The sequence below is a fragment of the Atractosteus spatula genome, chromosome 4 (genome assembly GCF_055471065.1).
Source record: "Atractosteus spatula isolate fAtrSpa1 chromosome 4, fAtrSpa1.hap1, whole genome shotgun sequence".
In the NCBI taxonomy this organism is placed as follows: domain Eukaryota; kingdom Metazoa; phylum Chordata; class Actinopteri; order Semionotiformes; family Lepisosteidae; genus Atractosteus; species Atractosteus spatula.
Genome location: NC_142709.1, coordinates 53,882,855 through 53,910,571, shown reverse-complemented (window position 1 = coordinate 53,910,571; position 27,717 = coordinate 53,882,855). Strand labels below are relative to the sequence as shown.

The window sequence follows — 27,717 nt, the reverse complement described above, 5'->3', positions numbered from 1 at the left end:
ATGCACAAATTAAATTAAAATTTAGTTTCAAATTCAGGAGATATTCATGTTGCCTCCACTAGATGTCTCTACAAGTATAGGTTTTAAAAAAGAACTCAACAGCTTTGCTCGTGACTGCAAATTAGGTTGTAAATAGTATTATGAAGCTTTAGAAATAAACTCCACCAGAGTCAGTAAAATTAAAACTTAAGAAGTACATATTGTATACACCACTGAAACACAAGAGTTTTAACTATGATGTTGCTCATTATGAAATAAGACCGAGCTTTCCTTTCCGCCATTCAGTACACTACCATTTTTAACAATGCATCATGGTTATCTCACTTGTCAGGCAGTGGTTGTACAGTATATGGCCTTAACAGTACAGTGGCCTGTGAACTTTCTGAATTTCATTTGGCTGAATTCAACCGGTACAAAGTATAGTTCATAGTACACCATATTATGATCACATTTCCCTAATGGTTCTCTCATCTCTCTCTGCCTCACTCTTTCTTGATAGTTTGAAAAGACGAGATCTATACAAGCATTTCCCCTCTTGTAGGTGCTCTGTCAGACTGGGTAAGAAAGCTGTCATTAACCAAATCTACTATTTCAGTTTCTGATGCTGACATTCTTATAGGTTTTCATAAATCTATGTGGGGAAAGTCTCCCATAAAACTGTCTTTTTCTGCTCATAAATTCTTAATCGCATTATACAGTGTTAAATTATAATCAACATCTGTATTTGGTGGTCTATGACATACTCCTAACATTATAACTTCAGAATGTATTTACATTTACTCATATGGATTCAGAGACTGTACTGATATGTAGCTTTATTCTTATTTCTTCAATTCTCTTTATTCAGACTTGACATTAATCTAGTTAAATCCCTTAATCACCTATGTGAGATCAACTCTACCACTGACACCAGTCCTTTGAAAGCACAGAACAGTCAGTAAAGAATAATCTATAAATTAAATTATGACAAATATTATTTGGGAATTAAATAGCGTATTATAGCTAACGCTATCAAAAAATCCATATTCTTTAGTTTTCTGAAATCATACATGCAGACACTGATGTATGGTTATTCTCTCTGGTGTACACAAGGTAAAGGGTTAGGATAAAAGTCTTTGACATGATGCATTTCTAATGTACTATATTTGTTCCACCTGTGCCTCCCACAGTGCAAAAACATACCGGTAGGTTAATTAGCTTCTGAGCAAATTCACCCTAGGAGTGAGTGTGTGTGTCAATGGACTGGCGTTTTCCTCTGCTGTTTATATATAAATTACCGTATTTTGTAAAAAAAAAACCGACTCAATGTGTGTTGGGAAATAAAATACGAAACACAATGTGTATCCGTGGTCCGTCTGAACATTAATCTGAATTCCACTTTTTAAACTGTTTTCTACACAAGACAACAGCACAGAACTTTGCCGCAAAACCAGCGATGACGTCACTCGGACTTTCTTGCTGGGAGGACCCGTGGCAGCCGCTTCCCGTAACTTTGTGTATTTCCGATCACGTGTACCAACAGAAGTGCAGAAAGATGAAAGCATTCATTAATATAAAGTAAAAAATGGTATAGCAAAACGAAGGAAAAAATAATTACCCCCATGGATGTTGCAGGTAAGTGTAATCTAACAGACTACGATTTATTGAAGTGTCAGTGTTGTTTTTGAGGCATGTTCAAACATTATATATAGCTTGCATTAAGTTAGCTCAGTCTGGTAGCAGGTTGAAAAGCAGTTTTAAGTTTTAAGGCTCACGTTTTGTTTGTTTTCTGCGTAGGCCTGGTATATTCTTTCATGACAGATTAGAGAAAAATAAGTTACTGTATGCATGTATTTGAAGTGACAGTTCAATTACGCAACACTTCCTGCGTTCAGCCTGGGGTTACCGGAGTCTTAAAGGTGTGGTAATTTACATTTTTGTTCAAAATCTATAGATTTATTTTAAAAAAACACTAGCCAGCTTTATGACGTTTTTATTAGTGTTAAAAACAGTAAATTAGCGGTCACGGTAGAATAGATGTAGTAATAAGAGCTCTAAGCATAACGGATATTCGGTATTATTATTATTATTATTATTATTATTATTATTATTAAACCGACAGATTTTAGAAGAGCTGAAGAATTGTACAGTATTGAGAGTTCAAGTTATTAATGTATTCGGGTTAATGATTAATTGTTAATTATTTTGTGGCTAATTAGATATAGAGCTCACTGTGTGCGGAAACGATCTCAGATAAAGATCTTAGCTGGTCGACCACAGTTATCCTGTGCTCTTCAGTCCCTTGACATTTTCACATCTAGAAACCTCCGTTATTGTTACTGTCGTCATCCAAGATATTTCCCCTTTGTTTCTTTCGATTTCATTGAGCATCTGTCTGTCCTCCGTGATTCCGACCGTCTTAGACTACAACCACATTAATTGGTATTCATTAGGGTTAATTGCTTTGATTTAATAAATTGCTTTGTAGGGCTGTATTTATTTAGCAATTCCGTATTTTTCCCATGTTAACGAGCAGTAAAACATTCGGTGAGTCCAGATGGGTTGCCTTAGATCAGAGGAGTTGCAGACTTACAACCTTTGACAACCCCTGTCAAAACACATTTGCTGTGCTTGGAAAATTTCTTCTATCGCTGCCTGTCCTAGAATTGGCCCTAAATATCCAAAAACACTACTTTGATAAACACAGTGTACTCATGTAATAAAGTATTGATTAATAACATCTGTCTGCAACTGTGCGTGTTTGGCTAGGTTGGCGTACAATGACCCTACAACTGAATGGCTCACATGTCTGTGTTGGACAAGTTCTTAAGAAGTGCATGCCGCACAGAGCCCTACAACCAGGTAACAGTTTTATTCATTGGAAGTTTTAAAATAATTTGACCAATGAACCGTAGTATACACTGCATTTCACATTGGTTATAAGCTGAAATAAATAATGTGTATCCACTATGAATTTAGTTTTTAGAGTCAGAAAGAACTGTATTGCACACCGGACAAAATAAATCACACATACCTGAAAACAATAATACAGTGACGATGCTTAAAATGTCGTGTACATTTAAGAATGTTCTAGCTACTAATTTGCCTTCTGTGAAACAACTGCATTAAACTGTATGTTTGGCAATATCCTAATTTAACTTTTAGTTAACCATCACAAAACAGTTAGCGATGAAATAAAGGCAAATCCAATAAAGATCATTATTAAATGTGTTTAGTATGTTCTGTATAATATTTAAGCATGATATACCGACCCTCAACCCACAGTGTAAAGCAGACTTCCTAACTTTAAATTTAGTTAGACAGCAATATTAATTTTATATGCAAGTTGCTTAATTTAAGTCAAATATAAGATGTGTTCTTAAAATATATAAGAGCTGTTCATTTGTGATTACAATGGTGTTTCTGCACAAAGTGGGCATGGCCTTTTTTAAATTTTGAGTTAAGATGATGAAATTACGGCCATGGATACAAAATGTGTCTGAGGTGGGGCGATCAATACTTTATTTCTTACATGCATTATATTTTGGAGTGAAATGATTGGAGATGAAAGTGAACTTACTAGGAGCTGTGAGTGAGATTTTGTGAAATTCCACTCTGCTCACATTCATTAAATATACTAAACATCAAAAGACACTGCATATGTAGAAATTGGAAATATTTGGATTTTGGATATTGATTAAAATATTTGATTGCTTGCTTACACTGAACAAATTCTCGTATACATTGGAGCAGTTGTTGTTAGGTTCAAGTGTGATAGTCTGGTAGGAGTCCCAACAGAGATCACCTGTAGTGATTGATGGCTAACTGATCGCATGGTGCCTCATTGATCATGTTATGGGCCCTTGTTTGCATCTGATGGTGCGAGTTCATCGTGAAGTGACAATATTGCAGCAGGACAACACATGTCCCCATGCTTCTCATGCCTTTTATGTAACAAGAGCATTTGAAAGTTAACACTTTGGTTGTCCTACTCACGAGACTTGAGTCACATTGGGAGACCAGAGAACATGCACCTTCTTATCCAGGCTGTACAAGATAAGCAGAAGTCCACGAGACCTGGTGTAAAGCCTGTGTCAGGGATATATAGCTTGTATTCAAATAGTACTTCCATTGTTTGAGTACTGTACCTTTCATCCCTATTGATCAACATAATACATTTGCCCGTGTCATACAGTATCTGTTCGATATATTTCAGTGCACCTGCTACAAAAAATATTATATTATTCCGGATCATTTTGATTTCTGGTAACTGTGGTAAGCTCAGTATATCAAAGTTTTTTTTCTTGAAAACGTGAAGGCAAGGAGGCAGTCATGGAGTGCTTCTTGAGTAACAGTAGTGTAATACATCCTTTTTAGGATAAAATCAGTAGAGACCATATATTAAGTATATATATTATCAATACTTAAAGCGGTTGTCAGGAAGACAAGATTTTATGTAATTTCTTTTCACTTTTAAGGAACAATCCAGATTTATTGATGGGGGAAAAATCACAACTTTCTATAATGCTGGTAATTCATTCACATCTAATTTACTTAAGCAGTAAGTGAATAGGTATTAGTCTGGCCTTACAGTTTATGCACAGTGGAGAAAGGAACACGACTGTTGCATTTTGCAGTTCATGTGGGGCTTGAACACCAAGCCAGCTTTAGGGATGCCACTGAGTGCTCCGGTCTCTGATTGGACAAGCCTTAATAAATAATAAAGCACTTTGCTGTTTGGCTAGGCACTGCACTGGGGATGTGTTGTGGTAATTTACTGCTGTTCCCACCAGAGACCTCAGGATCTTCCCTTTCTGGCACAAGTTCTTTTCCAGTGGTTTGATTCCATGCACCACCCTGGTGCTGATATTTATCGGACACTTCAGCACTGACTGTCGGAAAACAGGAGGAGAAACGGCGTCTTTTCTCAACTGTGGAAATGTAAGTGTTTCTTTTAATGTCTGCCTTCCTTTCTCTTCATTGCAAACCTCTGCGTTTTCAGTTTGTAGATTCTTGTGTGCATTTATTATGTTTTTGTGGGAGGCCCTGAATTGCACGAGTTTCTGCTTCTGCTGATGATAGCTTTATTTTTCTCTTGAAATATCTTTTAAAATGTTGCAGTATAGGATAGCATTTACGTGTACAGTTAAGAAAAAGTTTCCACATGCATTAAAAACACAGTTGTGAATTGCACTGTCTGCTTAATGAATTTGTCATATAGCCCAGACAGCCATTTAATCCAACTCCAGTAATTGATTGTTTTGGCTAAAATATTGCTGCACTGGATGCTGTCACACTATTTGCCAACATTGGTTGTAGAAACTGCTGTGAACTGGAATAATGGTGAATCTCAAATAGTAATTAGTCAGAAATACATCCAGTAGAGGAGGTCATTCTTTTTTAAGTAATGTACTAATGTCTACGACTTTATTTGATAGTTTAAGGTTATAAGCTAATAGATTTTTTATTGAAATCTGTAGCAGTCTCCAGATGTACCCTTGGGGAACTGTAACTAAAAGATGATTTAGCAATGAAATACAGGTGCACATCAATATCTTTCAATTTGAATGAATTAAAATGTATGTAAAGTGTTACATGAATGGTGTTCAGTGATTGTAAAAGTAATTATTTTTTCATAGAATTCATTGTTCAAAATTGTAAAAATAATTGCATGTATTTCCTAATCCACAATTTTGAGATTTATTCATAAACTGTAAATATGTTGAAAATAAGTTTTGATTTTATGTTTTGTCCTTTAGCCCTTATTTCCTCTCCATATAAGAAAAAAGAGTATCAACTCTACAACTCTAGTGATAAAAAATCGTAGTGTCCATCATCAGGGATATCAAGAGTAATAGTAAGAGGTTGCTACCCTTCCAGGGAGAGATTGTAAGAAAGTTTTGTCCACAGTTGCAGTCTGAAAAGTAATTAAGTGACATATATTTTATAATTAACATTTAACACTTACAAAATGGGGTATAATTAACACCCAGGGGCTGTAACTGGTAACGAGTAATGTAAAATCATTCAATCACGAAATGTTCATCTTGAAAAAGTTCATCATCCTCTCAATTGAAAAATAATTAAAAAAAATTCGGTTCTGCTTTAAGGTTTGCTGTACATCTCCTGATCCTGGAGGGCTTGTTCGAACAGTTTGTCACAGAAATTTAACCAGAACCTGGTGTCTTCTGTCAAGAAGCTCAAGCTTGCTGACAAATGAACTTTACAGTACATAAAGCCTGCATCAAGCCCAATGACCAAATGGTTAAGGGAAAATAAAATCGATGCTCCGGATTGCACATCACAGTCCCCTTTGGTCCCATACCATATAGCCTGCAGGAGCGGTTGAGTCTCCCTATAAGAAGTTCAAGAACCTATTAACAGGCTACAAGCTATGGGAGATGCCTCCTCAAGGCCAAATGATGGTTCTCAAATTGCTGATTGTTGGGTATGCTGAAGGACATATAAGTAGTTTTAATGTTTATTTGTTTTGTAAAATACTGGATGTATACCCAGTTCAGTTTTAACTTTTACTTTAAATAAATTGGGGATAAATATCAATTTGGATACCTCTATGTACAGAGGTTTTTGCAACTGTAATAAGGATATTTTTTAAGAATAAACACTTTATGAGATGAACTGAAAGCAATAGGTAGTTTCAGAACATATTGCATAGCATTACAATTTCCTGACGACAAAGTATGCACAGGTGTCAGTGAACTATAAGTAAGCAACGCAAACTCACAGATCCTGACTGGGGTTGGGAGGTAGGTTATCTATTATCTCCAAGATGCACTTAGCTTTGTTGTTATTTGCCTTACATATTAAATGACGCCGTTGGTAACTCATTTTTTCAAATGAGAGAACCAGTACCTGGATGGTACAGTGGCTCAGTGGTTCCAGCACTGGGGCCCTGGGTTCAATATCTGGGGTGCTATCTGTAGAGTTTCTATGCTCTATCCATGTTCGAGTGGGTTTCCTCCTGTTTCCCCCCCACTGTCCAAAGGTACTGGTAGGCTATTTGGCTTCTGGGAAAAATGACCCTGGTGTGAGAGCACGTGTGTCTGTGTTTGTGTCTGTCTGCCCTGCAGTGGACTGATGTCCCATCCAGAGTGCATCGTCTCTTGCACCTGTTGCTTGCTAGGATAGACTTCAGCTCCCCCTGTCAGCCAAAATTGGAAGAAGCAGTTAGAAAATGGATGGTTGGATGGAAGGTGTTTGTGTTGGTTTGTGCCCTGTGATGAACTGGTGTCCCATGCAGGGTGTATCCAGCCTTGTGCCCATAGCTTACTGGCATAGGCACTATTTCACAATAGTCCTGTATTGGGTTAAATAGATTAGTAATTTGATGGACTTTATTTTTATCGCATCAAGCTGTTTGAAAACTGGTTAAGAATATGAAATGGGTGTACATTACAGATTTGCATTTATTTTTGCAGGGGACTTTTTCTTTTGCTGTTTTCTGTGTTTGCTGTGACTACAGAAATATCCAGCGCTACTTCAGAGCCAACGCAACATTATCTATCAGGTCAGTGATTGTTCTGTTAGATTGGAAAGTGATTGATTGCTTTTTAAGAAAAGGCTTATTCATTTCTGAAGTGCTGATTTACTCCCTGTGTATACCATTTTTCAAGTCTGAAGAGCAGATTGCATTTCTTTGAAGTTAAAGTGCTGCATTAGTCTACTCCTAGCACCGGTTCTGCTGGATGGACTGCAGCATGTTCGATGACGTTAATGGGAAAAATATTGTGTGAAAGACTGGGCAGGAATGTGCTGTTACTTTAGCTGTTCACGTTCTGAGACCAGGAAGCCACTAGAAGCATATTGTTATGGTCTTCGTTTTCCTCATCAGCTCTTTTCAGTCTTCTCCTGGATGAAGGCCTTTTCAGATCAGTGTTCAGCTCTCTCATTCATCTTGTGTCTGAAAACATTTTGGTTTCATCAATGTCAATTTGCATACCTGTTCGGTCTTGTCTTGCCTTCTGATCTTTCTGTGGATAGTGCAATCACTTGTAGTTAACGAATCTTAGGCATAGTGACTTTCTATTCTCATTATACTGTTCAAACACTCTTCTTTTTGCCTTTGATTTAAAAATCAAGAAAAGGGGCCTGAGCCTTGCACAGACTATTGCCGTTGGATCCAATGATGAAGACTGAATAACTGTTCACTCCATCTAATAACTGTAAAGAAGCTGTCAGTCATCATGGATAACAGTAGACATGAATACGATAATCAAGTGTTAATATTTATAAAAAAGAAGGAAACCTTTGAACCTCATTCTAAATAGTGTTCTAAAATTAATGTTCAAACTCTAAATTAAGTGTTGTTTTTGTTAACAGTGGTGCTTTGACAAAACCATATTATGAAAACACGATGGGCAGCAGTATAGAGGTTAGGTTGAGAACTTGGTAATATGATCTCTAAATGTCTTTGGTGCCAGCAATTTTCTTTGAAGATTGCATCCTTTATTTCAGATATTTATATTTTCATTTTCTTATTTATCTGATTGACTTTAAAAAACACTTCCTCAGTTTATACTGGTCAATAATTGTTTTGTGTTTGAAAGATGCCTTGTTTTCTGTTACATTTTAAGTTAAAGATCCTTTCTGATGGGTGATTGTCCTTAGTGAGACATTGTGTAACCTTGTGGCATAGAATTCACTAATTTACTGTAAAACCGATTAACAAGTTTTGATTATTATTATTATTATTATTATTGTTATCGCAGTTGTGGAATTGTGGAGTAGCAGGGAGTCAAGTGCGCTTCAGTGCTGGTGGGCACGAAAATTAAGTTGACTCACAGTAAATGTACTGTACCATTCCAGATTGAATCACTGTATGCTCAATGAAACACAATTAAATTTTATTGTGAGGAGGTGTTCTCGCTTTGCTGTTTCTGAGTACATTATGCATTTCTAGAGAATACAGGAGAATATATGAATTTTCAACATGTATATGCTGTATAATCACTATTTATCTGCTTTTACATTGGACTTGTAATAATAGGAAAGATCACTTGTTCCACAAAATGACTGCAGGAAAGGTTCCCTCAAGGGGACATGTGGTACAACTCATTTTCAAGCAGACAGCAGAACATACAACCAACAATCTAGCTTTTTTCAACTGTGTCACATTGGTTTCAGACTGGAGATCCCATCTGTAGTGCAGCAATACATTCTGGAAACAATCTTGGTAACATCTTTCAAAAAGATTGCAAATAATGTGTTTTAAAGCTGTTATAACAGGGAAAAGACAAAGGAACGATGTCATGACTGCTTGCATGTAGTATGTGTTTTTTTTAAAGAATACTGTTATATTGTTTTCAAAAGAATCCTTAACACATCAAATGGCAGTGTCAATGGCCATAGTATCATTAAATGACACTTTTACTTCCACTATTACCCTCTTCTGATCGTTTTCTAAAAGTATGAGCAGAGATGTAATGATTTTTTAGAAGTTTATTTTTTTCTAGTATAATTTGCTGCTGCTTGATCTTGTTTAACCCATGGAAAACGTTGCCTAGCTCTTTAATGACAAAGGCTTCTTTAATGGCAATTGAGATAAAAAGAGACAAACCTTTTGTAATTTGGGTAAAAAAAACTCTCTATCTGGGTTGACTGAATTGAAATTAAACTTGAACAGAGACTGTTACCAGAACATTTAACTAGACCATGAAGAGCTGAATTGAACTGTCCTATCTGATATGTTCCATGCTTCACTGCTGGAGTTGATGTAAGTCCAAGGTAGTCAATACCAGCATTCCCCATATCCTTGAATCACCCATCTCTTTAATAATGAAACACAATACTTATTTATTTATTATTTTTCGAATATACCAGTAGCTGAAATTAGACTGACTGGTCTGTAGTTTGCTGGTTCTGTTCCACCCTCCCTTTTTTAGATTTTGTAGATTTTGTTACATTTGGGATTCTCTTGTCTGTACAATGAGGAGCTATCCTGTTGTAAGTGAGAGTTGTTTCACATTATATATAACTATTTCTAAGTGTTTCACATTATTTTTTGCCTCTGTTGCATAATATCTTCTTTTTTCCTCTTGGTGATTCTGATATCTTTTTTCTGTTGCACCTGCAGCTCTGTACACTCTTTTTCTATAACCATGGGCCCTTACGCACAGTCTGTGGAGTGCTCTCTTCCTTCTAATGCTTTTTCTTAATATGCCTATTAAACCCATTAGGCCATCTTTTCCTGGACTTAAACTTCACTCCCATATTCCTTTAATGTATGAATTGGAAGAAAAGCCAGGTGTTTTTATTTTGCACTGCTCATTGACTCGAAAGCCAAACATTTCAAGTGTAAGTTGGAGCTCTTTAATCATCATCTCCAACATTCTCTACTCTCTGTCCTCTGCGATTCTAGTTGAACTTGTCAGCAAAGAGCCCTGACAGAACATTACTGGAACATGAAAGCAAAACACGTTACAAAAAGTGGAACGTGACAAAAAGTGTGTCAGGCTGACCATATCTGAGGTAGAACTTGCTCCATGCCTTGCAGGAGACATGGTCAGGGCCCTTCCAGGGACAGTATCAGCTGTTTTAAGTGCCAGGATGCTGCACATACATGTTCTTGTGTTGTAAATGGTGTTCATATTAATCTGTGACAATATGTTATGAGTCCGTTATGAGGTAGAACTTGCTATGAGACCATTTGTATATAGCAGCTACATATTCTCATGCAAACACTTTCAAAAACCTTTTTGTAACACAGTATGTTAATGTAAAAGGAGAGTAAATACTGTCATACTCTCAATTAGAGGCCATATGCTTAAAAATACATATCTCAATATTTTAGCTGTGATAAATAGTCATGTCATTTGCCAAATCACTTTATACCATATGGTGTCGCGGGAAGCTGGAGCCTACCCGGCAAACAATGAGTGCAAGGCAGGGTACACCCTGGATGGGGCGCCAGTCCATCGCAGGGCAAGTGCAAGCAAATCATACAGTACATGGGGACAATTTGGAGGCCTCGGTAAAGGCCAAGGGGGGGAAATTTGTCCCGGAAACCGGGATAAATCCCTTCTCTTATTGAGAAATGCCTGAGGATCTTTAATGACCACTGAGACTCAGGACCTTGGTTTAACGTCTCATCTGAACGATGGGGCCCACTACAGTATAGTGTCCCCGCCACTATACCGGGGCATTAGGACCCACACAGACCGCAGGGTGGGCGCCCCCCACTGGTCCCAATAACACCACTTCCAGCAGCAACCATAGCTTCGCAGTCTCTCATCCAGGTACTGACCAGGCTCAACCCTGCTTAGCTTCCGGGGGTTGCCAATTGAGAGCTGCAGGGTGATGGTTGCTGGCTGTGATAACTAATATACAATATATTTCAAGGTACTATACTGCAGTACTTTGATCAACGTCTGTTTTTTTTATTTTTATGTACTTTATTGTGCCTGGCTGTATTGTGCTGAGGATGGCCTGGTTATTTCTTTTCCACCTTGCAGTCCCATACAGGAGGTTCAGTTGAGACCAAAACTCTATAGGCCTGTAGCTGGCCAGGATGTCTTGGGAGATCCAAGAGAGGCCTGGCCGTTCAATCTCACCCTGTCGTTCTCCAGATATGTCTCTTTTCCTGGTGAATCTACAGTAAGTCACAGTTGACTTATGAATAACCCAGGCTTGAACCCGCTACACGTGAATCATGGAGCTCAAATTGCACTCAGGCCAATTCCTTTACTGCTTAAGCCTCTTGGGAAATTGCAGCGTGTTCATGGGAGAATGTGGGATAATATGAATGCAGATCTTTTTCAGTTGTATTCTGTTGTAGAAGTTGTAGTTTTTCACAAAGTCTGTGACAGGCAGTAACACTGGCAGTAAGAGGGCGTGATAATGTAATGTAATGAGAGGTAGTACCTGCAGAGGAACATATTATATGTGGTTGAATAAAACTGTTCATAAGAACATCATAAGTTTAAAAAAAAGGATGGTATTGGACCCTTATAACCTGTTTTGATAGTAGCTAATTGATTGTAGGGTTTCATCAAGCCAGGGTATTGGTTGCAATATCGTGACTGGGTAATATGTTCCACTCAGACTCCCGCCACCCTTTGTGTAGGGAAGTGCCTCCTGTTCTCGGTTTTAAACGTATGTCTACATTGTTTTCACTTGTGCCCCCTGGTTCGGTTTCACAGTTTGTTCTGATGAAGTCCTCCATGGTGGCTTTATTGATGCCTGTACTTTTGGAAAGACTGGCATTATGTGAGAATACCATTTTAAACAGTGCAAAATATTTTTGGTGTTTTTAATATTAACGTTTTTTGTTTCCTGTCTGACATGTTATTAAGGCAGTTTTCATGGTTAGTAGACAGTGCTTGTACAACAGAGGAATGATATGGGCCTATAAAGGAGATGGTAGCTGTCCGTGAAGTAATGTAACTCTTTTGTGACCTTGCAAGTTGTAAAAGCAATACATTTCAAAGTGCTGTAAGTTAAAATGTGAATGATTACACAAAGCCTTTCAGGAAGCTAAGGTATTAAAACAAGTAAGAACTGGAATCTCCAAAGGGAATTCTGTAGTTATCAGATAAATTTAATAATGCGGTATATACTTATTAAATAATATATACGAAAAAAAATGTAAAATGCCTCCTATTATAAGATTTTTCCCACATGATATGACAATACTTTTCTCTCCAGTATCATCAAGAAAAATTTCACAATTTTTCCCTAAACCCTAGTTTCAGTTTACTGAATGTACAGAAATAGAAAGTGGTAAATGAAAGCTTTGTGCTGCTTAAATAAATACCCAGCACCTTAGTTAATGTGCAAAAAAAATTTGCTGACATCTTTACCAAAAGGTGTTTTACGTTAGATATGCATGTACAGTATAAGACGCTTGATATGACTCTTGTCCTGATACAGAGAGGTAATGCTGATACTGCCAGTTTAATTAATGATTAGCATGATTAATACAACACTTAAAGACCAGGTAATAGTGAAGTACTGAAGTGAAGCATACTGGACTGGGCTCTATATTGTGTGAAATGGAATTTGACTGACTGCTGGCAAGAGCAGTGAAATTTGTAATTATGTTTTAGTGAGTTAAAAGGGAATTCAATTTAATATCCATAAAACCCTCATTCCTAAACCTGAAATTGTTTAAAATTAGAATTTTGTCATTACAACGGTGCTTTTAGGGTCAAAAGTATGTTTCGATGTCATGATAGAAAATGGATTACTTTTTGCAGCATCCATTTGTAATATGCAGAACTTCACGAATTCTACAAAAATTGAAATAGGAAGACTAATTTATAGTCCCTAGGTTTTAGACAGCGCAATTACCAGAACTTGCCACCCCTGCAAAAAGGGACTAGCACAAAAATTCAATTATAAAGCATAAGAACAATAAGTGTACTTTTCAGATGTGCTTTAATGTTCCTCTATAATACTCGCATGTTAGCGAAGCCCAATAACTCACAGTCAATATTTCACAGGGCCATCAGAAAACACTCCCAGGGTAATGCACCTTTTTAAGGTGGTTGAAAGGGAAGAGAACTTTTTGGAGAATGTTAATCAAATGAAGGCGTTTGCTCTGTTCATTTCTGCTGTGACAGAAAGTTCATGTTTTGACAGAGGCTTTTGACATTAGGTCAGTTAATTTGTATAGCACTTTTTAAACGTAACCACTGCTTTCTCTGTCATTTTCCAGTTCATGTGTGTTCAAAATATCAATTACTTTGAATAGGTTTTGAAAAAGAAATGTCCAATATTTCATTTATATAAGGTATCGAATAAGTGCAAGGCACGCTACATAATTTTATGTTTTGGGTTAATTTATTGGAGACAAGCTAAACTCTGCATAGCCCCTCTGCTCAGACAGTCTTCCCAATATGCAAAACTATTTTTCCAAAATACCCCATATCACTGCATGGAATGAAAACGCAAGTCACAAAGTCATTAGCTTGTCTATATATTGCAAATCCAAAAATGATTCTCAACCATTTATTGCATTATTTTTGCTACTGGTGGAAGTTATGTGCCACATTTCACTTCATAACTGCTTTAAAGGATTGGACCTTAAAGTGAAGTTTTTAATGCTGAATAATTGTAGTGCCTTTGCCTAATGCTCCAATGCACTCCTGCAATTTTTTTACAAAAAGGAAGGGCAGGAAACACAGGGCAAAAAATCTCTTTCATTTCTGTTTAATTTTTTTTTCATCACAATAATGAACTGTGCCTCTTTTCTGCAGCATCGCACAAATGCAAGGGAGGTTTCAGATTAGCTGCACTGTAGAATTTAATTGCAGTTTGAATGGGACTTAAATGCGATTATCAGGTAAACATTTAGAATGAAAATATTAAAATCAAATGTTGATTGTTTTGCCACGGTCTGGATATTTGATTGCAGCCACCAGTTTCCCTTTTGCCGATTTTTTTTCTGTAGATATTTTATTTACAAGACCTATGTTTTAAAAGGGCTTGAACCACATGATGCAGTTCATACTAAAGTTATTGATCTTGATCTAATCTTCATTATGTTTGATTTCAAAGAAGACCCAAAATAAAAACCCCAGTGACTTACTATGAATGTACAATTAACAGTGCAGCACTGAAAGACATGATTTAATTAATCTTTAATCTTTGGCACACTAGCTCCTATACTGACCCAGCCAACTGGAAAAAAAAAAAAGTGCAGGATTAATAGTCCTTATACACCAAGTACTCAAGGGAAGCACCTTTCTCTTCATCTAAAGTCTCAGCAGTCTCCCCCAGACTGCTCCTCTAAACCCAACCCAGATAAACACCCTTAAAGATTTTGTATGCCTGAACATTATTAATTACATGTAAGATTGTGGCTTTTAAGAAAAGAAAAGTCATACAGAGGGTTGTGAGGTCCACGCTACCAGGGACCATGCTACCCTCCATCGATCGGATATATCTCGACCTCTGCCACAACCTGGCTCGAGCTATACAGTACTTCGGGACCCAATTCACCCTGGCCACGATCTGTTTTCACCCCTGGGTTCTGGTAGGAGGTATCGCAGTATCAGAACACTGACCAGTAGATTCAAAAACGGTTTCTTCCCCCAAGCAGTCCACATCATAACCAGCTGAAATTAGCACCTGCACTTTAAGGTACTCCTCTGTTTGCACTATGTCCTGTCTTGGCTGTATTATAACGTCTATTGTCGAAATTTATTGTCCATGTTTGTTTTTCATTTGTGCCCATTTTTTCTTTACTGTTACTGGGTACGGCTGAAACGAGTAAGCATTCCAATACACTTGTTGTATATGGCAAATCAATATCTTGAATCTTGAATCTTTTATGCCCTTCATCATTTATTGTGATTTTCACTAAGAGACCCCCTGTGTGCCTGTTTACCAGTCAGAGGCCTTCTGGTGCCCTCTGGTGGCAGCATGCCTGTCATTGCAGTCCCTTCAGAAACCGGCCTGGCACAGGGTGTGATAAAATTGCTATGCATAGATAAATTCTGATGGGTGACATGGTGGGGTAGTGGATAGGATTGTGGTCTCGCAGCACTGGGGCCCTGGGTTCATTTCCTGGGGTGCTTTCCCTATGGAATTTGTATGTTCTCCACGTGTCTGTGTGAGTTTCCTCTGGGTGCTCCGGTTTCCTCACAGGCATCCTGTTGGTTAATTGGTTTCTGGGGAAATTGGTCTTGGTGTGAGTGTGTGGTTGTGTCTGTTTGTGCCCTGCAATGGACTGTCATCCCATTTAGAGAGTATTCTCAGCCTTTTGCCATTGCTTACTGGGATACACTCTGGCTCCCCCTGTTTTGGAGAAAGCAGTGAGAAAATGGATGGATTTGTGAAGTCTGCTACTTATAAGTCATAGAAAAGTCCCATTAAGGCCGATTTAACAGCAAGTGTTAGTTTCCAAAAAGAAATAAATATATTTGTATGTGATTTTCTGATTTATGGGTTTTTAAGGAGATTTCTACTGAAATAACAAACATTACTGAAATAAATAGCACCAGTTGAGATAATATGTATATGTATATGTTATTGATTGACTCTTAAAGCAGATAATAAATATCTTTAGATGACAAATAAAGAACTTACATTATGTTGTCAGTCCTTGATTTTTTTTGCTCGAAAAGCACTTTTTTCCAATGAATGTCAGCAACGCTGTTTTTACTTTTTACCTGTCTCACATACAGTGCAGTCAGTAAGTATTTGGACAGTGACACAATTTTTGTTTGTTTTGGTCCTGTACCTCAGCACATTGGATTTGAAATGAAACTGTGAGGTTGAAGTACAGAATGTCAGCTTTAATTCGAGGGTAGTTGCGTTTATATTGGGTGAACCATATAGGAATCACAGCCCTTTTTATACATATTCCTTCCGTTTTAGGGGACCAAAAGTAATTGGACAATTGCCTGCTTAGCTGTGTCTTGGCCAGCTGTGTGTTCTTGCATAGTTAGTTCATGCACAAGAGAGCTAACAAAAGGTCTCCAGTCCATTCTAGATGTGGCATTTGCATCTGTTGCTGTTGTCTCTCAAGATGAGAACCAACGAATGAGGCTGTCAAATAAGATGTAACCTTAAAATTAAGAAAACAAAATTAAGCATAATGACTGTAATCTTAAAATTTAATTTGACTAGGCTTCCTTATTTTGGCTATCCAACCAATCTCACCATATTTAATTGACCACCACTTGTGTGCCAAAGTTTTTGTGCTCGGTCTCAATAATGGTGTCTGCTGTAAAAGAAGATTTCTGCTGTTGGATTTTGTTGTGACCTTTGTGGCATTGATGTCTGCTCTCGTCTGCTCAAGGACAGTGATAAAAGGAAAACAAATCCGTACTGATTTTGTATAAGGGCCTGTGTGGTTGTTTTCTAGAGGCTGAGCAAAAGCATCGCTTTTATCCAGTTTAAGATGATAGATTCATATGGAAGCTACTTCAGAGATTTTTTTTTGTTCTCTCTGTGGTAATTAATAGTGATGACCGCAACAAGCGGCCTTCTCTGCTAGCAGTTTAAACATGCTGGGGAGCTGATCGTAAATCATGACATAGGGGATCTGACACTAAGCTGCTTAGTGTGGCACGAGTGACTGCATCGGACTATTTGTTAGAAGGACTCATTTCACTGAGTCAGTGCCCTTGAGATTCTGGAGCCTAACAGCCTTGGGACTTTTCTTGTCCGAGCAGTGGTGCGTGCTGTCTGAATTCAGTAAACTGCTGCAGTGCACCAGGGTAAAAGCACAAATTCTTAATGTCTTTGTGGAGGAACTCCCAAGAATGAAAGAACACAGTACCTGTTCACAGCCTTCCACTTTATTTCTTTTAACTACCATTTTATTATGTGTATTTGTATAATTCCCTAAAAATCATCTTTGCATAACAAACGTGGCATGTTTGTAAACATATCCTCCGGTTAATGTTTGTGATTCATGCCTTGTATGCTCTGCAAAGGCAAGGGATCTATCATGATGTCATACGTTCTCCAAATTGCACATGTGACAAGTGATAGATGTGGTTTATTTATTGGTACACTTGCAGTCTGTGCAGGATTGGTGCACAAGGCACGTGGAGTGGCAGTAAGTCCTGAGCAGGTGATTGTCTAACCAGGACTTCAACCAAGCGTTGGCTGTGCTACAGTCTGGTGTCCCAACAAGCCTGAACCGAGTACTGCAGATGTTACAGAAAGTCCGCTTCATTTTTGTCAGCGATTCCTTATTCGTTTGAATTTTGCCAAACAAATACATTCAATCCCAACCAATAAAATCCCCTCCTGCACTCAGCGGTGGCACAAGTTCCTCTCCAAGAAGCCCTCAAATTAAAGTCGTCCAACAGGGGCAGGTGTCCTGGTGGCAGGACCTTTCCACCCTCTTAACTCCAGCACCATGTGATTGACCATGTGAACTGTTTGTGTCTTATTAGTTGAAGCAGATTGTGTTTGTCTGTTATTGTGACTTGATGTTGACTTGGACAAAAGCCCTGCAAGTGAAGGGAACTTTGATGTAGAGCTCAAAGCCATAGGTAACTGATGAGTATTACACCGTTTTAGGAACGTTTTATCTATTATTGATTGTTATTTGAATGTTCTTCTTCCGTTGTTATCACTGTATCAAGACATTTGCTATTCCATGCCTGATTCCTTTTTTAATGCAGCGTAGTTCTGAATCACTGGTGGTAGTCTGTAATTTGTTTAAAAATACAGTGTGTGATTTGCAATCCCTACATTCTTACTGTTTAGGAATTTGCTATTCCTCGTCCTTGTCATTGTTCTCATCCTGATATTCTTGTTTTCCTCAAGAACACTGCCATGACCAGGACATCTGTGATAGAGAGGCAGCGAAAGGTGTGAAGATTTATGATGGTGAGCCAGGAAGACTGAAATGCCCCTTGTTTTCTGGAACATGTAACTCCAGCTTTGCCCAGTCCAAGGATCTGAGTCTGAAGTGGTTCTGGAAGGCAAAGCCAGATCAGGGCTCTGAGCAGCCAGTGGATTTCAGTCTCCCAGACCACAGAATTGTTGAACGGAAGGAGAAGTTGTGGTTCCAGCCTGCCCTATTAAATGACACCGGAGAGTATGTCTGCCTGCTGAGGTATGAACCTATTAGCATAAACGCATTGGGATTTTACAGTTTGCCTTGTTGTGATGAGCACTCAGCAAATATGGATTTAAACCATTATGTTCAGGCGACGTCTCATCCCGCATGATGCATTGAGTTTTGTAGTTTACTGTTTGATAATTAATGTGGTTACAAGTCTGTCATCTCAGAAAGATTCCGTTTTTTCTTAACATTTTCAGAAATTTAAGCTACTGCGTGAAGGCCTCGGTAGGCCTGACAGTTCTCCAGAAAAACAATGGCTCCTGTGTTAATGATCAGATGGAGACAGTCACTGCTTTGATCCCCATAGAAGAAAAGCAGGAGCTCACCTGTCCCGATATTGAAGAATTTATACCACCAGCAGCTAAATATGATGTCACCTGGCATGAGGTAGGTAAGAACCAATGAAAACAGTACAGAAGAAGTGAATCAGCCTCCTGCCATTCAGATCTTATTTTTAGGACTATGCTTGAGAAGAAAGCACTCATTTCCTCAGCAAAAAAAATGTGATAATTTGTAATGCCATTAATAATGGTACTATGTGCTGATCTATTTTGCAGGTGTTTTTACTTGACTGTAACTCATCGATGTTTATTCTCAGCTGTAAAATCTTAGAATTAAAATTCTAATACAAAATAAAATGTTCTAAAATCTCTAAATGAATTGTTTAAGAGTCTGAAAGACTTTGAATCAGAAGTAAACCTGATGCAGCTGTTCTGTCTCGAGGAAAAATCAAGAAATCAGTGATGTTGGGGTTTCATGCTTGCCTTTGCTGGGCTTTGATTGTGCATTCAGAGGCATGTCTGAAATAGTGTTTTGAGCAGGGGTCTGATCATGCTACAGTGGTACTGAGACCTGAATGGGTGAGAGTGATGCCTGTCATTTGCTGAAGGTACAGTAGAGTTTAGGGTTGAGATCTCTTCTAGTTGAAGAGAGAGATGTCATGCCCTAGGACTCTCAAGAGCACTAACACTCCTCACAGCATGTGACCAGTCTTCCAGCGTAGCGATTTTGGTGCTTGTCTGGGCTGTGTCCCAGTGCCTTGGGCTGCGACAGCGGTTCAGATGCACAGCCCAGCTGTGTACGCTATCTAAGGATATCTAAACATTGGTGGCAGCTGTTCATGCATGTGTCTGAATTGATGCACAATTTGTTTCCACTTCAATAATGACATCTACATCTTCCTGTCACATAGAATTGTCACCCCTGGATTAATGGGAAGTATGGTAACTCTGACCGTGCTGTGAAGAACAATAAATTCATTTTTTACATCATGAGGGAAATTCGTAAAGGGAACTACACCTGTGTGGTGAACTATTTGGAAAATGGCAAACCAGTGACGCTCACTCGGACCATAAATGTCAAAGCTGTTGGTAAGCTTAACGGTTATTGTGTCGAAAGCAAATGGTAAAACCAAAGATAATCAAAATATTGCTTTTAACCATACTCAGGCCAGGTTTTCTTACTTTTCATGTATGTTTTAACCTTTTGCGGTTATTCTTATTGAGTTCTATTAATGAAGGCCTCAAAGAGAGCTGTAAAATAATGCAGACTTATATGTGTGCTCATTTAAAAGAAATTTGTTATAATTTGTTATAATGAAGTCACCTCTCTCTGTTTTTCAGGTTCATCTCGTTTACAGTACAAACCAGTGATCCACATTCCAAATAAAGAACTTACTTTCACTGTGACACTTGGTAATTTAAAAATAAAATCTGTTCACCTTGCTTTTCCTTTTTACTGGCAACCATAGTGTTACCAGCTCTTCTGCATTTCAGCAGGAATGGGCCTAGTCTGTAGTGGGATGGGAGGCTTCTAAATACTATGGAGTTACTGCTGTAACTGTGTTGGTGGTCCAGTAGGTGACACTCTTCCATCTGGACCATAATGCCCAGATTGATACCCCAGTATGGCAGCCAGGGGCACTGTGCTGTAGAAGAAGCCAGCCTTTTAATAAGATAAGGTTAAAATGAGGTTCTGAATTGGTCATTAAAGAACCCAAGGCACTGTCCTTAAGGGTTTTCATCCCCATTTACTGGCTCAGTTCCCTAGTCTGGTCTCATTAAGGTTCTCACTTAATTCGACTGAAGAAATCTCCCATTCTCTTCCCTGATCAGCTGTGGAGTGGGGCTGCCATGCATCACTTGGGTGGGGGGGAGGGCTGCAGATCAGTGATAGAGCACATGAGCAACCTCCTATATTTAAAGTGCTTTGAGGTTACTTGGGTTGAAAAGCTCCATATAAATGCAAGGGATTATTAGAAGAAAATGTGAACATGGAGGCAATAAGCCAACTATTATTTGATTGCAAGGTTCTGAACACAAGATGTTTGAAAATAAGGAATTTGTGTAATGGTAGGAAACTTAGAATGAACTTTACACTGTAGTTACAAAGTGAATGCCTGATTGCAGTAGTAGTAATCAGTAAGCCCTCATTCATCTTTCTCGTGAGCTTCTTCCTGCTACCACACAATGTTGAGGGCATACAGGCCCAGTCTTGACCAAGAGCAGAACAGGGCAGGTACTCTCCTGGTGCTGGAGGGCTGCAGTCCACAAGGAGTAAAAAACTTGAAACCATGGTAATAAAAACAAATTAAGTAAACATTTGATTCAAATGAAACCATTAAGTGAACAGGAGACATGGCAGCCCTCCAGGAACAGAAGTAGCTGTCACTGATTGAGACAGTCATTTGATGTCTGAACTTAGACTTTTCTGCCTTTATAGCTGTGCTATACTGCACTTACAGTACTGATCCTTGAAAACCAACTCCTATGCTTTTTAGAGAATGGTAGCGCAAATTAACCCAGTTAACCCTCAGATGATCAGCATTTGCTGTATCATTGATTTAAGTGGATTATAGGCAGTTACTGTCCACCATGATGAATGATTGCAGCTTTCCCCTGTTACTTACAATTAATGTCTGTAGCAATTTAGGAGGTTTTCCTCATCTTAGTAACACCTAGAGAAGAATGAAAGGACGTGTCTTGTAACAAAGTTGTTACCATCCTGCTTTTTGAAAACAAAGAAATACTTGAATGTATAGTACAGTAGATATCTAACCTTCTTCTAAAACATAAATAATAATTATAATTCCATATTCATTGCTGTCATTCTTTGTTTCCTAATATTTTGTTCCCAGGAGAGACGGCTGAATTGCTCTGTGAGGCATATTTTCACTATCTGAAAGACTCGGTCACTGAAGTGTGGTGGTCTGTGAATGGAAAAAGAGTGGATCCAAATTCCGACAAAAGGATGAAGATCAACTCCAGGTCTGCGTATTTCCTTATTTTAGGCACTGAAGACCCTGTATTTAAAAATACATATGCATACAGTACAAATATTAATAATGACTGCTTGTTCTCCTTTTCCACATCCCTTTGCTTAAAAGAGCCTCCTTTGTATTGTTTTAAATACACTTCCATGGAATCGTTCGGTTTATGTTTCACTGTTTATTCAGATGAATTGAGTCAGGCTGACTTTGTCAGTGCCTTTCATGATATTGAATACTTGTGTCAGTCTTCTCTCTTGAAAATGTTCCGTTCCTTCGGCCTGCCTGTGTAACCAGTGTGAGATCAGTGCTTTACTTTTTTGTGTTGTGCCTCTCTTGATTGATAAGTGGGTTGCAGCATTTTCAAAGAATGCCTGCATGACACCGCGTTTGAAGAAACTTTGTCAAGATTTTCGGTTACCCACGACATTTTCCTCAGTTTCAGGACCCTCCCCATCAAAACAAAAAGAATAAACCTCTGAGCAGCAATGCCCTTTTAAACTGCAGTTTCCTTTTCCTCCAGTGAAGTTCATGAACAGCTGGGGCACAAGAGTATAAGACGAATCCTGCAGATTGACAAGTTCACCTCCGAGGACCTGAAAAAAGACTACACATGCTTTGCAAAAAATAAATTGGGAGAGGTGAACAGCAAGGCCAGAGTTGCTGCACAAGGCAAGTGGTTCTAAGCTAACTGAGTTAAGAAAGAAAGTTCAAGCTTACTTTAGCATGTTCGAAAGTCGGGATTCTCTCTCATGCTGTGTTTGGAGAACGAGGCTTTTTTGTATTTGGGTGTTGGCCTGAATATGACTGATCTTTACTGACCAATCTCATAACTGCTTTTTTTCCCATTCAGCTTACATTCCGTCCATAGAACTTGGCTGCGGCCTTGGTGTTACCCTCTTCATCATGGTTATATTAATAGTGGTTTACCACGTGTACTGGTTGGAACTGGTGCTGCTGTACCGAGCTTACTTTGGAACTGATGAGACCATAGGAGGTAGGCCTTTTTCTTACCCTTTTGAGTTCCAGAGTGCAGAATATCACCTAACAATTGACTGGAAAACAGCTTCTTTTCAATATAATTTGCTCACCAAACTGGTTTGCTTGTAGTTTTGAATAAATTCTCTTATGGTTCCTGAAGATATATGCTCCTTTTACAAAAAAAAGCATTGTGAAATAAAGGTACAATAAATTATTTCTTCACTTCATTTAGAATCTCATTATGTCATCATCTAAAAATTTGACTTCTGTTTGTAAGATTTCTCACATGATAGTCATAGCTTTGTTTTTCAGCTGTTTTTATTCCTTTGAACAAATGTTTACATTTAATTAAAAGTATCCAATAACCCATCTGGTGCTTTAAATAAGATTTGATGATCCAGTTTTATTTACCTAAGAGAGGTAATTACATTTTTATTTTTAATTTCAGGCTATATTTTCTTAGTGGTGATTAGTGTAAATCTGAGTTCTGTATTACTGTAGATTATAGAGATTGCTGTTACAAAGCGAATTGTTTGTCTAAATAAGATATGTAAACCAAAGGTAGATTTTACAGTCTGTGTATCATTTTAAAATTATAGGTGTTAGTAATAGTTTACAGAGCATTTTTGTCCATTTTGGAAAATACACATTTGTGGAGGGGAGCTGTATACCGAAGTTTGATAAGTATTAATGTTGATTGTAATTTATGTCTCGGCATGGATGAGAATTTGGCAGATCTTTATCATTTGAAATGGGGATTTTGTGTGTTTGATAAAGGGATAGCAAGTACATGTAATGATCCAGTAGATGGCTGTTATTCAACAGACTTTTGAAACAATAATCGTCACTTTTATTCATTACAAGCAAGTTAGGATACAAAGCTTGTCATACATGTAGAAATTTAGATATCCAGATTAGCTCTTTCTAAATTTCAGTTTCATAATTCTAGATACACATATCTGTGCCTGATATATACATTCTACAACAAAGACATACACGATAGAGTAAAAAATTACAATTGTATCCCTTCACAAATTTCATCAGGTTTTGATTATTTTTGCTTTTTAAAATCTTTTGACATGCTTTACCACATACAGTATAAGTACATTGTTAAAAGTGACAGTCACTCTTCTCTGAGTTAGGGGGCATAATCATAGCCAGTCATCCTTTGCTAGGCAGCCATGTGGGGTAATGCTTTACTAGTCTGAATAGATGAGATTCTGAATGGCTAAACCTTCTGCTTCTTGCTCTGTCTAAGAATGTGTTGGCCATAGCCTCCAGAAATCAAAGATCTTAATAAATCTGAAGAGTTTTTCTTGTTTTTGGTTGTCAGATGGGAAGGAGTACGACATCTACATTTCTTATGCCAGGAACACAGAAGAGGAGGAGTTTGTGCTTCTTACTCTCAGAACTGTTCTGGAGAATGACTGGGGATATAAAGTGTGCATCTTTGACAGAGACAGCCTGCCTGGAGGGAGTGAGTATATTGCTGAGATTTCTGGGTGCAATTACAATCATTGGATTTTGTCCAGACAAAGGTGGGGGCTGCTCAGGCTAATCTTATGAATGTTTGTGGTGGTGAATGTCCATAGTATTTTCTATTTTGTGTGGTTTTACTGTGGGTAATACCATACGTGCACTTGATTGTGCTGTGATTTACCACAGTTTGTACTATGCCTCCATGTACCATTTCATTAGCACAGTGTACTTTACTTTTCTGATATCTTTTAAAAGTGAAGGCCACTTTGCCATTTCCTGTTAATTCCATTGCAAAACTTTGATCCAGCTGGTACTTTAGTCACTTAGTTGATCTTTCTGAAGGAAGTATCTCAGCAAAATAAGGATAGGCTGTAATAAAGACATGGAATGGACTTGAATGGAAAGGGACAGAGGCACTGTGAGAGAGAAGGTTTTTTGAGGAAAAGAGGTTTCTGAAAGGAGGGTTCTGTTGTCATGTACACACAGCCTCAGAGGTGAAATAATGAGGCAAAATCTTCTGGTGCCTTTTTTAAAATTAATCAGGTTTGACAGGAATATTTCTGACTCATATTTCTGTTTTGCATGCAACTGGCACGTTAATTTTACCCTTTCCGAATCGTAGGTATAATTTGTACATGAGAATACACCAGATCAGCTTTATTCTCTTTGCTGATCTCTTTACAAGGCATGAATCGATTTAATGGATTTTTATTTGCATTTTTTGTTGTTTAGCGTCCTTAGTGATAAACCCCACTTTAACACCAGCTTTTCTAAGTCATAAGGATTCTGTCACATTCTTTGAAACTAAAGCAGCAGGTGCTTAGAGAGTTGCAGCCTCTTGCCGTCGATGAAGAAGAACCTCACTTTCCAACGCCTTGTTCCCCAGCCATAACCGACGACACCCTGAGCTTCGTTCGGAGAAGCAGACGTCTCATTGTTGTGCTGAGTCCAAATTATCTCCAGCAGGGCACCCAGGCCTTGCTAGAGCTGAAAGCCGGCATCGATAACATGGCTCTCACCGGAAAGCTCCGAGTCATTTTGGTTGAGTTTAAGCCTGTGAAACAGGCAGTGTATGTAAAGGAGCTGAAGAGGGCACGTCTGGCCCTGACTCTGATCAAATGGAAGGGGAAAAAATCCAAAGACACATCTTCCAGGTTCTGGAAACAACTTCACGTGGAGCTTCCTGTGAAGAAGGTGAAAGAGACAGTGCCCTGCGACAAAGCCAACCAGAACTTACTAGTTTAATGTTGTAGAATTATTTGTATATTATCACATAGTATAAATAGCAGGTCAAAAACTGCACAAATACTCATTAAAACTACCGTTAAGAGGACCTAAAACAGAAACGAACTCTGAAACCTGAAGTAGTACATTCAATTCCAGGATGTTTACTTGCATTTAGGATGCTGTGGTGGGATCCTTGTGGTGTGGTGTGGCTTAAAGCTGTACTGAAAGGCACTGGCAACCTCACTTGGCCTTTCATCAATAACACTAAAAGACATGCCAAAGGCTGCAACTTCACAAGGGCACGCCGCTGGTGCGATAACACATGTGCAGACATCTTGAAAACGATCCGCCCGGACACGTAGTTTACAGAAGCTTTAAACTAGATGATTAACAGTATGTGAACAATTACATTTTATTTGACCGCAAAAAAGTTCTTTATGTATTTACAACAACATGAAATGCAACTTATATGCACTTGTAAATGTTACCAAATTTTCCCTATTCAGAATTTTCTTGCGTTTATTTTTTATTTACTCCTATTTTAATTTTATTCACTTACATTTACTGTGCCTTTCCAAATTTGCTACAAAGTTTGTATATTTTAGTATATTTATCTTATCTTTTTATAAGCTTATTTTATACTTAGGTATCCATTTAATTATAAATGATTTTATAATATAGTGTCACAGACCTGTAGGCACTAATTTCACATGTAGTAAGACAAAAAGTTTTTTATCAGTTTTTGGAAGTTTGTATTTGTGTCCTGTCTGTGCCCTTTGGACTTCTGTCTTCTTGTGTAGGTGCCATATTGTTGCGTTGCTTATTGTGTAAGCATTAATCATATCAATTTATAATTTCTGTAACCTGTAGTTTCTGTAACATGGCCTTTTTTTTTGTTAGTTTGTTATTTTTTCAAATGCTTATTTTTTTACTTTTGCCAGTTGTGAACCAGACATTCATTTAGTTATTGGTAATTTTAGGAGATTTAAAGAAAATGGTTTAGTAAGCTTGGGAAACCAAAAAATAAATTAAGCAAGCAGTATGGCTTTGTCATGGTAAATTAACAGAATCAGAGCATCCAACACCAAATGTCAGTAGATTGCAGCTTTTTTATAATATATCCATCAGTTTACAAAGTATTTGAGAAACTAATAAAAAGCACAAACTTTAGTGTTGTCAAGGCATATTTTACTTATAATTTTCTTTCTTTTTCAAGAGTACAACCTCCGATCACTTGAAATGGTGATATATTTAGAGTGGTTGCTGTGTGAGATTTAAGAATAGTGTAGCATTGTATTACAAATGATATACAAAGGCAGTAAGTATGTATTCATTTTCTGAAAGAAATGTTTCATACAAAGTAAAAATTTAAAAAGTATGGATGAATTTTATATATAGCATTTTCATATAGTAATAGCAGACAATTGATAAATATTTAAGTCTAGAAGCTGTTTAGGCCATAAAGAGACTTGTAAATACTGTATCATTAATTGTGAGAGACAATTTATTTAATGTACATTGCCTTTCATATAGTGACATTATGATTATTTTGCACATGACTTTTCAAATGCTTGACATGTAAATATATTTTCACATCCCCTCGTCATTTGTTAATTTCTTGTATTTTGATGTTGTATAAACTGTAAGTATTCATTTGCATTTCATGCATAAAAATAAAGGTTTTTTTTCTTTCTGGTGTGATGGTGATATCTAGGGTTTTATTGTTTTTCTTGTATATATTTGTTGCACAGATTGGAAATCCCACAGCTGTCAGAGCTCATCCCTTTCTGAATCATTTTGTGAAAAGGGGAGCCCTGGCCTTTTCATTCCATTTCCAACCTTGTTGCCAACTAATCATTTCTTACCTCTGCAGGAGGGTGAATTATGTGTCAATTAAGTAATTGGAGTGCTTTGTCCTCGATACTAACTGATAGTACAAATTCTAGAGAATTGGATTTACCACTGTGGCTTGGCAAACTCCAAAGAATTAATTACATTATAAATAAGATGTAGAAATATATGATCATTATCCATGTTTTTTTAAACAACCATGACATCACATCACATCACATCACATCACGTTTTATGAATCCATTTAGTTAAACCCCTTTAGCCCAGCTGGTTGGACTGATGAAAACCGCAGAATTTATTGGAACTGGTTTTCTTGACTCTCACCCCCAGACCTTTAAAAAGTCTGCCGAGGTTAATGAAGTATAATTCCTTGTGATTACTCCCT

The 27,717-nt window shown here is 37.8% G+C and overlaps 1 protein-coding gene across 1 annotated transcript; it reads left to right on the top strand.

Annotated features, from left to right (window-relative positions):
* Positions 1 to 1,493: 1,493 nt before the first annotated feature.
* il1rap (interleukin 1 receptor accessory protein) lies at positions 1,494 to 27,177 on the top strand. Its single transcript, XM_088914846.1, has 13 exons — positions 1,494 to 1,614; positions 2,749 to 2,841; positions 4,773 to 4,920; positions 7,419 to 7,507; positions 18,229 to 18,520; positions 18,727 to 18,916; positions 19,722 to 19,899; positions 20,152 to 20,223; positions 21,666 to 21,795; positions 22,318 to 22,466; positions 22,648 to 22,791; positions 24,109 to 24,252; positions 25,141 to 27,177. Coding segments are annotated over exons 3-13 (1,749 nt in total). The 5' UTR covers positions 1,494 to 1,614; positions 2,749 to 2,841; positions 4,773 to 4,918; the 3' UTR covers positions 25,500 to 27,177.
* The last annotated feature ends 540 nt before the right edge of the window (positions 27,178 to 27,717 follow it).